Here is a 12,279-nt window from a genome sequence, read left to right on the forward strand (position 1 = left end):
TTCACCTGATGGGGAAGCATAACATCACTCAGGGGGCCTGGATTATTCAGTAAGAAATGCTCCATCAGTTTCCTTATCTGTCAAGTGGACAAGAGAGATGCCAATGTTCCTAGCAAACTCTCAGGGATGTTAGAGAATCAAATGAGTATAAAAATGACTTGAAGGGGAAAAAAAGTTTGACCCAGCAAAACCATTACCAGGTATATACTTCAGAGATGCCATGGGAAATGTCATAGATATACAACAATTAAAGTAGCAAGGAACTAGAAGAAAGCTGAGTGTTTATCACCTTGGGAATACCTGAATTAAACACATGAATCTAAGAAAATAAATGAACTGCTACAGAATGAAGTAATCAGAACCAGGGGAAAATTTACATAGAGATTACAGTAATGCAATGAAAAGGAAGATACCAACAAAAAACTAGACCTCCAAGCAAATCAATGTTTGATGATGATTTCAGAGAGAAGTGGAAAAGCATGCTGACTGCTTCTCAGAAGAGAAGTGGTAGAATAAAGATGTGGAATGAAACATATTTTTTCAGGCAGCCAATATAATGAATCATTTTGGTTGATCCTACTTATTTCTTGCAAGGGATGAATCTACAGTGGCTGGATAAAGTCATTAGTAAATAAATCTTAAATTAAAAAATGTATTTTTAAGTGCCAATATTTTCTTCTTCCTTTTTTTTATTTAAGGCAATGGGGTTAAGTGACTTGTCAAAGGTTACACAGCTAGGCAATTATTAAGGGTCTGAGACAGGATACTCCTGACTCTAGGGCCAGTGCTCTATCCACTGCACCACCTAGCTGCCCCACTAAGTGCCAATAATTAGAATATAGAATGGAAATCTTTATGGACTTGAAATGATAACAAATTTCCCTGATTCTGCAAGTAGACTACCAATCTTCAAGATTGATACAAATAATGTACTCAGAGTTTAAGGGGACATGGACTCCTCCTTTCTCCTGTAACACCTCCAGGTTTCTGGAGTCCAGAATGAATCTCCTACACACTCCATCTTCTAAATGATTATTATTCCTTTATTCCTGCTTATAATAGCTTCTCACTCTCCACCATGTTGCCCCAAGGATCTATGACAAGTTCCAAAAAAGATGTTTGTTAGAACTGTGTACAGGAGCAGCTAGGTGGCCCAGTGGATAAAGCACCGGCCCTGGAGTGGGTTCAGGTCTGATCTCAGACACTTAGTAATTACCTAGCTGTGTGGCCTTGGGTAAGCCACTTAACCCCATTTGCCTTGCAAAAGCCTAAAAAAAAAAACAAAAAAAACAAACAAAAAAAAACAACAAGAACTGTGTATAAACATACAGCTTACAAAATTAACAGAACATTTTGAAACCAACAAAGCACATTTTTTATTATGGTCTTGGTGTGCTTTATTGACGAGAAGATACTAACTAATTAATTTAATTTGGTGACAGAGGGATGTCTCCTTAATTCAGCTAGATATTTTTGGTTCCCAGGATTCTGAGATATCTACTTAGTTCTTTTTTTACTTCCTGATTTTTGGCTTAATGCTAGAAAGATGAGAAGTTATAGGGATAACAAGAACTGGGGAAAAAACACTTACCTTCAGTACACTCGCAGGTGTAGGTATTGGGGCCATCCACACATTTTGCTCCATTCTTACAAGGTGTGCTGGCACACTCATCAATGTCATACTGACAGAGGTGCCCATTGAAGCCTGAAATCCAGAGCAGAGCAGTTATCAGTCACTGTTTGTCCTCTTCTATCCTAAACATCTGCAGCCTTCTTTCCAAGGTCAAGTCCTAAAGAAGTAGGAATCTTACAGGAAAACTCATCAAAGAGGAGTCAATTCCAAAGCCCTTCTCATTAACCTTTTTGTTTTTTTTTCTTTGCAAGGCATTGAGGTTAAGTGACCAGTCCAATACTACAAAGCTAGTTAATTATTAAATGTCTCAGCTTGATTTGAACTCAGGTCCTCCTGACTCTAGGGCCAGTGCTCTATCCCATGGGCCACCTAGTTTTCCCTTCAAAGCCTTTCTCCATAAAGTTAAGCATCATCTCCCCTGCACTGCTCAAGACCAGTCCAACACTGTGAAGTAGTGTATCCTTACCAAATCAGCCTATTCAAGAAGTATTTTTTACAAATATCTGCTCCCCCCCCCCCAACTTAGGCTTGGATAAAATATTCCCAAGAAATAACAAAATATCTCTCCGAGGTATTGTATAAAGTCCTGCCTTCAAGTTTCTCTTCCAACCATAGCTCAAAGCTTTCTCATCCCAAAGCCCCTTGATTTCTTTCAGCTCACTCCCTTCTGATTACTGTCCCTTCCCTGTACACTGCCAGCTCCTCACCCCCCCCCCCCCATTCCCAGGCCTGCCTATAGAAGCTAGTATTTTTTTTCAAACCTACTCTGGGTTGCCATAGCTACAGCCACATAGGGCTGTGAATGGGGGAATCTGACCCAATGTCTGGGACATCTTATTTACATCTCTAGAGGAGTGAAGGATCTGAAATTCGAAATCCTTTCACAGCTTGTCCATTCCCCCCCCCCACACACACACACTCTTGTTTTTTATCCTGGGATTCTGACACCTTAGTCAAGCCCCCAACAAGTTCTATGGCATGCCCCCCCCAGCCTTCCCACGCTGGAGACTTTTCAATCACAAACTTTAGGTTTTCATTTTAACTGTATTCAGACTCTCTTTTCCCTTTCCTTATCCCAGGGCAGAGGGCCATGAGATGGTGTGTTTGTGCACACACACACACACACACACACACACACACAGAGGCATGAAGATAGGCAGTACTTAAGTTAACTATTCAACTGAGAAGGTGACTGAATATCTTTGATCTATCCAGAAAAAGCACATCTACCCTTTCTTAAGGCAGCTTTCTTTTATTAACTAGCTCTCTCAAAGGTGAGAAAAGCAATAATTTCTCTGCAAAATATCCCTATTTTCCTATCCTTAATATTCAGAAATTCTGTTCACTCTAACCCAAGCTCTTGGGAACGTTTCTTTGGAAGAAACTATTTCTTTCCCAGAGTAGGCACTTCCTAAAAACTGGGCAGGTGTTGCTTTATAATCAGAGTACCAGGGCTGGGAAAGATACCCCAGGTTAATACCACCATTGTACTGATGGTAAAACTAAGTCAGAGCAAAGAAGTAGTTTGCCCAAGATCATAATTAGTTTAATGATAAGTGTTAGAACTGAAATTCAGTCCTTCTGGCTTTATATCCATCTCTTCATGGTGCACTCTCACTCATTCATTCTCTCACTCATCACACTTTCTCTGTGTATGTATATACACATACATACATATACATATATACATACATACACACACACACACACACACACATATGAATCAAGATCTTTCTCGCTTCTTTAGTCTTCTTGAATTATGATTACCTGAGAAATTTCACCTTATCTTAAACCAGCAAGGAGGAGAAAGGGGGGATGTGATTCCTTGGGTTCACTGACTTTTAAAAGTTAGAAGGGACCTTCAACATCAAATAGACTAACCACCTCAGTTTACAGATGAAGAAACTGAGACTCACTCAAGAGGTTAGCCAGGGTCAGCTAGGTGGCACAGTGGATAGAGCACCAGCCCTGGAGTCAGGAAGACCTGAGTTCAAATCTGGCCTCAGACACTTAATAATTACCTAGTTGTGTGACCTTGGGCAAGTCACTTTAACCCCATTGTCCAGTTTTAAAAAACCCCAAAACAACAACAAAAAGAGCTTTAAAAAAGCCCAAGATCATATATTTGGCAACCAGAATTATTCTACTATTGATTCTACAAACTCAAAACCACTACTACTACTACTACTACTACTACTACTACTACTACTACTACTACTACTACTACTACTACTTACTACTACTACTACTACTACTACTACTACTACTATTACACACTCCCTCTGAGCAAATAAGCATTTTGAGAGGCTGAATGAGTAGCGAAGAGCAGAGTCTTTGTTCCTGTGCCATTTTTGGCCAAAAAGGCAGCATTCCCTAATGCAGATGAAGAATTCTGGCTTTGGGGAGTGGGTTGCCTTGGACTCCAAGGGAGTCCTGCAGCAGGCATGGAAATCCACCTTTCCTTAGTTGCCTCTGGCAAGGGGATTAATTTCAACTTTGTTTCCACTACAAAGGCTTATGCTGAGAGGCAAGGCTATCGACCGCCCAGCCAGCCCATCCTTAGTCCTTACCCGTGGGGCAATCGCAGTGGAACTCGCTGATCTTGTCGATGCAGATGCCGTTGTGCAGGCAAGGGCTGCTGGCACACTCGTCTGTGTTGATCTCACAATAAACACCCTCATAGCCTGGAAGTGGGAGGAAGAAGAGAGGAGGGAATTGGGTTGACGTTAGAAGAATGATGGGGGGAGAGAGGGAAGGTTTCTGGCATTCAGGACATAAGCAATTGTCAGGAACTTCCTTTTTTTCTTTCCATCTAGGAGCCCCAGGAGAGAAGTTGAGAAAAGATTCATGTCTTAGCAGGAAGTTTTTGGGATACAGTAGAAATTAATTATACTTATTAATCACAGAATATCAAGACTAGAACAAATGGAGAAACCATTTAGTCCAACCCCGTATGCTCTAGAAGGGAGTATTAGAGAGAATAAATTCCTAAGTTCACCAAAAAGCCTAAGGACCAGAGTCACCCCTAGAACCTTACACACCACACAGGTCAGGGATCCACTGTCACATCAGGAAGCCTAGACTTGTCTGCCATGTGTCATCCTACTCCTGGGAATCTCCTATTTCCCTGGACTTCTGACTACACAACTTCTTCTGCCTTATTTTAATAGCATTCTCTCTGCTCAGTTTCCCTGCATTCTGACCATAGTTTCCTATATTGACTCTGATCTTTGATAAGTGCCAAGTACTTCCAGGTTTAGTTTCCCTGATCCTAACTTTTCATCCTGTATCCACAGCCCATTGTGTCTCCATACTCAGAAAAGACTTGTGCCTGCCCACTAAATTTCCAAAGCACTTTATATCCATCCCTTTGGGGCTGGAGGAATCCCAGTAACTCCCATTTCAGACCTGGCATGCAGATACACTGGAACTCTCCAATCTGGTCCAAGCAAGTGGCATCATTCTGACAAGGATTGGATATGCACTCATTGACATCAATTTCACATCGAGGTCCAGTATACCCTTGCAGACACTGACACTCAAAGGAGCCAAGGGTGTTGATACATTTACCAGCATGCTCACAAGGATTAGCACCTATTAAGGGGGAAAACAAATACAAAAATGGATTTAAAGAATTTCTATAACCCAAGAGTTGATCCTATCTCCTAAGTGCCTCATCTTTATCCCAAGGTTACTCCCAAAAATGCAATTAAAAGTGACAGAGCTAGACAATGCCTTCCCTGACTGAATCCTGACTGGGGGGGGATCCCCAGGAGCAGAAAGTACTATCTCCTCTTTCCCTCAAGCCTCTTTCCCCAGTAGAATGACTGTCATACAACAAGCACTCAGTCTATGTCCCAATGGACCTGCTCAGCCACATACCCAATGAGCATTCATCCACATCTTGGTTGCAGGCTGGCCCCATATAGCCAGAGGGGCAAGTACAGATGGCTTTGCCATTGACAGGGTTGGTATCACAGTTGGAGCCCTCATTGCATGGGTTGCTGATGCAAGCATCATTGAGGTGACAAAGCAGACCTAAGTGAAAAAATGTGAATGAGATGTGAACTTAACCACATTAAGTTCCCAAAGGACTGAAGGATCCAGTATTCTAGTCCTTCAAGTATTTTGCATGATAATATTATGCTTCCATATGAGCTGCTATTTTTGTTTTTTTTTTTAATAGAATCAAGATATAATTTAAAACAACAAAAAACCAATTAAATAATTTAGAAAAACAAACAAAAAAAAGCAATTAAAAAGGATCCTGGAGAGATAACCCAACTTATACCTGTTAAAGGAATATTCTCTACTATATTCCTGACAATAGATGATAAATATATCATCCCTTGCAATGAAAGAACACAAACTAGGTTGATATGAAAACTAGATTTCATTTTAATTTCTCAGTTTTTCTTTTCTGAGGACCATTCTCATTGCAGGTACAACAGATAGAGATGGAGATGGCTAGGAGACTGGGCTGATTGTGTCTTCCTTTATCAGATTTTAATAGGCTCTTTGAGGTCAGCAACTCTTTTTTTTGTGTTCCTTTTTTGCAAAGTTTAGTACAGACTCTAATATACAGTAGTATAAATGTTAATTGACTAACATACTAAGTTTGTAATCCCTAGATCCCAGGTAAAAATTCTAGTTATCCGGATTTCCAAACTATTTGGGTGGGGCTTATACTAATATTTCACCTTCCTTTAGTACATTTTTCTTTTTAAGGCAATGGGGTTAAGTGACTTGCTCAAAGTCACACAGCTAGGTAATTATTAAGTGACTGAGACAGAATTTGAACTCAGGTCCTCCTGATCCAGGGCTAGTACTCTATCTACTGTGTCATCTACCTGCTCCCTAGTCCCTTTATTTTCAAAGCATTTTTCAGTGTGTAAATAGTCACCTCCCCTGCAGTTAACCTACCTGTGCGGCCGTGGGGGCATTCACAGTAGAAGGAAGCAACACGGTCATGGCAGGTGGCACCATGGAAACAAGCAGCATTTGCACAGTCATCTATATTTTCACTGCAGTCCTCACCAGTCCAACCATTGACACACACACAGTTGTAGTCACCATGAGTATTATGACAAGTACCACCATTCTGGCAGGCATTGGGCATGAGCTGACACTCATCCACATCCTCTGTACAATACTGACCTGGGAGGGAAGGATTGAAAGGAGGGCAATGTCACATCTAATTCCAGGAGGGAAGACAGCTAGAAGGCTATATTACTTAAAGCCAAGTGATTTCACAAGAGAAAGCCGGAACCAGTCACAAGAGAAAGCAGGAACCAGGACAGTTGAGAAAATCTACATAAATCATGTTACAAAGATGTCCAAATAAAATAAATACAAAGTACTTTTTCTTGAGGGAGAAATCCCTCAAAAAGCACCAAATGGGGGCAACTAGGTGGCGCAGTGGATAAAGCACCGGCCCTGGAGTCAGGAGTACCTGGGTTCAAATCCAGTCTCAGACACTTAATAATTACCTAGCTGTGTGGCCTTGGGCAAGCCACTTAACCCCATTTGCCTTGCAAAAACAAACAAAAGCACCAAATGGTCAGTTCTAGAAAAACATGGCTATCCAAAAATGGTTCATTCATTCATTCTCTAACAGTTCCAGAGAACCAAGGTTTTAGCAAGAAGGAATTGATACAGATAATTTACTTGTAATGTTAGGATAATCTTTTGTATATTATGTCACAAAGACAAAGAACACTTAAAAAATCTTTCTTTTGTAGTATGCCCAATAGAATTGAAACTTTAAAGAATATTTCATTTCAAAATAATCCCTTTCAAAATGGGGAAGGGAAGAAGAGTGGAAAACAGAAATGAGAGCCATACACAAAACTACTTTCTTAAATATTATATACCAAATATTTTATAATTTTTTTCTTGATACATAAGCTTATCAGTACGAATATACATTACTGAGACACAGAGTCTTCTCCAATATGTTCACCAATACTCCTATCTTAATTCTGTCCTGGGATCAAATATTGGTAAGAGGATGTGTCTGCATATTGACTGGCAGACAGTGTTCAATATTACCATAAACCCAGGGTCCCATAGAAGTGGGCGTGCCATGTCCAAAAGAGTTAAGGATAAAAGGGTTAGATACATAAGGGCTTATGTGATGAGGACAAAGTACAGAGTGGGCTTAGACAGTCATAAACCCCTGTTCCAGAGTACTAGTTCTAGGGTAAATGATATGATTAGCAACTTAAACCATGAGCCTGAACTTGTATCATCTTCCTATGTTTAGGACTGCATTGACCTATGGATCTGGGGAAGTCCTAGTGAAGCTGTGAAGTGAGTGTGGAAGAGTCTTTTCCATTTCTGGGCGACACCCCTAAAATTCATTTATCTTTACTCAAGAGTCAGTCAGTTAATTGCCTCATACCTGTCCATTCTGGGGGGCAGCGGCAGTTGTAGGTGTTCACCCCATCCACACAAGTCCCTCCATTCTTACAGTTATTACCAGGACAGTCATCAATGTTGTCTTCACAATTCTGACCAGTAAAACCTGAGAGGAAAGAAACAGAAAGAAGATAAATCAGACTCCACTTAGGTTGCCAGCAAATTAGGATATAATTTTCTACTTCACTTTAAAGGATATTTCTTGTTATATGCTATCTATGAGCTCAGCTCCATCACCTGATTAGATCTGGAGTAGAGGATGCAGTGGGGCAATCACTGGACTGATTTGGGATTTGGATTCTAAACTAGTTATGTCCCTAATTCTGTGTAACCTTCAGCAAATCACTTCCCTTTTTCTGGACTGCAGTTGCCACTGGTGCAAAATGACCAATCTGGACAAGTAAGAATATTCAATTCTTCTAAGGTAGGAAGAATGCAAAATATAGAAATTCCATCTATATTGAACTTTTTTGAAACAAAGTGAAAATAACCCAATGTCAATGGCTTTGTTCCTGATATTTCTGGGAGAGGGGAGTGTTGTGTAGGGGAGTGGAGGCAAGGAGAAAGAGGAATATTTGTTTCCTAACTGAATAATCTAAGGCTTAATTCCTTGATTACAAGGGACCTTACTCAGTTCCAACCCTTGGGGGGGGGTGCTTAATATCTAAATCATTCTGGCTGCCAGGTTACCTATTAATCTGCTCCACTCCCTCTGGCTCAATGATCAACCCAGGAGAGTCTGATTCTAATTGCTTCAGGCTGCTATACTGCAGGGCAAACCTGTGGCCAGTTACTGATTAATGCTCTAGACCAGTTAAGGAATCCTTTGAACTGCCTCATACCCTTGGGGAAAGTCAAACTACTTCAGCCCCACTCCCTGTGGGCTTTGCCCCAGAGCAGGAGTGTCAAAGACACCCCCCCTCCCATTACCTGCCTGCCAGCCTTGCCCACTCAAAGCTGGAAAGTGGCAGCAGGAAAAAAAGAAATTCAAAAGATCTTGGTTGAATGTGAAAAGGAAAAACTGAAGAGCTTGTGTTTTCAATAGAAGCATTTTTGTGGAGCAGACACTCATTCTTTACAGTTACCCATTCTTCTTCCAGCTCCAGCCAGTTAGGAAGAATTTTTCTCAAAGAGCCTTGAGGAAAGGCCAAGCAGGAAATTTATAGATACCTTTTCAGGTCCTTATTCTTAAGGTGCTTTTCAGATCTGGGACATGACAATCAGGGAATCACCCCTGTTTCTACAAGAGATCCATCAAAGAACCCAAAGCAATGGCAATCAACACAACTCATCTCCACTGAAGGAGAGCTTTCTCCATTAATAGTAGTCAGTAAAAAGTGGGACTTCTGAATCCCTTTTGGAGAGAAGGGAAAAGTGGCCTAGGAAAGAAAAAAGAAACTAGACTTCAACCCATTTGTCTGTTGGCCAAGTGGCAAAGTGAAAACCAAGAAGCCAGTTTGTTAATGTATAACCTGCTGCTCATCACCGGCACTCCTGAGGAATGGTATGTTTATAGTAAATAAGAAAAGGACTATCACAGCCAAATATTTCTTACAGCAAAGTAAGTAGGGGACAAGCATCCATTCCTAGGTATTCCCAAGTTCCTTAACAAAAGGAAGATTGGACCTGGACACATTCACCTCTTGTACTGTGAAATGTTAAAACATGATCCCTGTTCTTCAAAAGCTGTATAGATAATGGAATGCACCCATGAAAATAATACCAGACTGGAAATGAGAGGGCATACTCCTCCTCCTCCTCCTCTAAGAGCTATGCAAGAATCCAATCATTTTGCCTTTTTTCAAGTCCGTAAGAGGTTGATGTAGACATCACATTATGCTGTGCTCCAGAGAAATTGAGATTAAATTGGTGAACTCATCCCCTTCTCCCATCTGAACCACTCAGACACTACACTGTAAATTAGAAATAATCTTTATTGGTGAGAGGGTCTATTCCATGAATGTCCTCTAGAACCCTGGAATGTATGGTCTGGTTTGGGTTGTTTTGTATTCTCTAAATAGACTACGGGCTTCAGAAGGACAAGGACTCTCATTTTCTGCTTTCATATACCTCTAACCTAACAGAGGGTTGGGCCTACACTCTGTGTTTGCTTAATTGTTAATTAGGGAGGGGGATAAGAACAAGTGATGCTTTGTTCACCTGCCATTCAAGCTTCTCCACAACCAGAATTAATAAACCAAAGATCTTGAACTTTAAACTTTAAACTCCAGTGTCTTGTCTCCTTTTCCATCTCCTTCCCCACCATCAAGAAGGTTTCCTCTGCTATAGATCTTTTAGAATTAGACCAGCAGTGGGCTTTGGCAAGACAGTGCACAGAAGGCAGTGACTGATGAGTGAACAGTGACAACTAAGCAAGTTGAGGGGTCAAACAGGAAGAGAAGCTAGAGCCTGGATATGTCTTTCCAACCTCCCATCCTCCACTGACTCATTGAGACCCAGGAAGCTGTCCCCTTGACCACTTCCTATGGTGATAGTAGGAAGGTCCAAAGCTAGACACTTGCACTATACAAAGTCACTGAAAAACATTTTGACTTCTTTTTCTGGTGTCTCCAGCACCAATCTGATGATCTCTCTTTCAAGGTCCAGCTCAAGGCTTTTCCCTTACAAAAAGCAACTCACTCTGCTCAAAAATCTATTCTAGATCTCTATTTCTTTCCTTCCATTCAAAATCTTCCAGAAACTGGCACTACCTCACTTAATCCAGATTTAACTCATGTTACTCTTTTTTGAGAATTCTATTATCCAGCCAAAATGTACTAGTGATACCCCCTCAAAGATGGGCCACCATTTGCCCCTTTGATGCCTTTTGCTTATTCCATTTTCTGTGGTGGCAATATTCTCTCTGTTCTACATGTGCTTAATTATTGCCCATTCCTTCAAAAATCAACTCAAGGGGCAGCTAGGTGGTGCAGTGGATAAAGCACTGGTCCTGGATTCAGGAGTACCTGGGTTCAAATCTGATCTCAAACACTTAATAATTACCTAGCTGTATGGCCTTGGGAAAGCCACTTAACCCCATTTGCCTTGCTAAAACCAAAAAAAAAAAAAAAAAAAAGTCAAATCAAATATCATCTAAGCTGTGCTGCAGGAGGAAAAGTTTTGGATTTGAATTTAGAGGATCTGAATTCAAATTCCAACTTTTTTCACTACTCACAGACTGTGAACTTGGGCAAATCACCTTACTTCTCTAGCACTCAGTTTCTTCCTCTGTAAAATTAGGGGGATAGATTAAATATCTGTAAAGACTCTTCTAGCTCTGATCCCTATGACCTTATGATCATATCAGTATGAGAATAGACTCTGAACACTGTGCTCCATGATCCCTTTTGTGGAATTTTGCAGCCATTCACCTTGTTAATCCACTTTAAAGGGATGTTTCATAAATTCTTTTGATTATCATATACTATTTCCTATTATAATCAGAACTGTAAGAAGAAATTTTCTTTTGTCCCCAGAGCAAGTAGCACAAACCATATCTGGGGCAAACAGCAATAATTTCAACCTCAGTGGTAGGAAGGACAAGAGAAAGTGGCATAGAGATGTTGCACACTAGGACAAGACTGATTTCTCAGCACTCAGTGAGGGAAGAGGAGAGACACATTAGGGAAAGTGGGTGAGGCGCTAACCCTAACCAGCATCTGCTAGCTTCCGGTTTTAACTAATGATTCTAACTAGGTATGAAGCTCTGTTCTTACTGAAAGCTGCAAATGCTTCCCCCAGAAGCCAAGGCATCAGTTCACCCTGGTTCCAACTCTGATTGTGATCATCTCTACTTAGGTCTTTTATCTCCTTCTTGGGGTGAGGGAACTCAACTGTAAGCCCCATCAGGGCAGGGTTCCCATCTTATCTAAAGTTCCTATCTCCCCCCCAGCACCTTGTATTACAACCATAAGACATTTTAGTAAATATTTGATGAATTGTTACAACAGCTTAAAGTGACCATTCCTTTGGCCAAATTTTAATGGTTCTCAGCCGTACAACTTAGTAAGTTTTATCTAATCATAGCTCACCCCCTTCCCCAACAAAAATCTGAACTCTTTGAGAGAATGGACTCTTGCTGTATTATTCTATTTCTCCAATAATATCTAGCAGCACAAACCTAGGCACCCAAAGTTACAAAACTTAATAACTTACAGGACCCCAAAATGTTAACAGTGAGAAGGAGACCCCCTTCCCATGTTCCCCCACCTTCCATTTAAAGGATG

At 40.8% G+C, this 12,279-nt stretch overlaps 1 protein-coding gene across 1 annotated transcript in view; it reads right to left on the reverse strand.

The window, feature by feature from the left end:
- The window catches only part of NOTCH1 (notch receptor 1), a 70,391-nt gene that overhangs the window by 26,902 nt on the left and 31,210 nt on the right, over positions 1-12,279 (reverse strand). The window contains exons 5-10 of the mRNA XM_074210713.1: positions 8,037-8,159; positions 6,557-6,790; positions 5,516-5,671; positions 5,042-5,227; positions 4,204-4,317; positions 1,592-1,705 (exon numbers count right to left, since the gene is read on the reverse strand). Of these exons, the coding sequence (XP_074066814.1) occupies positions 1,592-1,705; positions 4,204-4,317; positions 5,042-5,227; positions 5,516-5,671; positions 6,557-6,790; positions 8,037-8,159 (927 nt within the window). The remainder of the gene's footprint in view (positions 1-1,591; positions 1,706-4,203; positions 4,318-5,041; positions 5,228-5,515; positions 5,672-6,556; positions 6,791-8,036; positions 8,160-12,279) is intronic.

Source organism: Macrotis lagotis, chromosome 1 (assembly GCF_037893015.1).
Source record: "Macrotis lagotis isolate mMagLag1 chromosome 1, bilby.v1.9.chrom.fasta, whole genome shotgun sequence".
In the NCBI taxonomy this organism is placed as follows: Eukaryota; Metazoa; Chordata; class Mammalia; order Peramelemorphia; family Peramelidae; genus Macrotis; species Macrotis lagotis.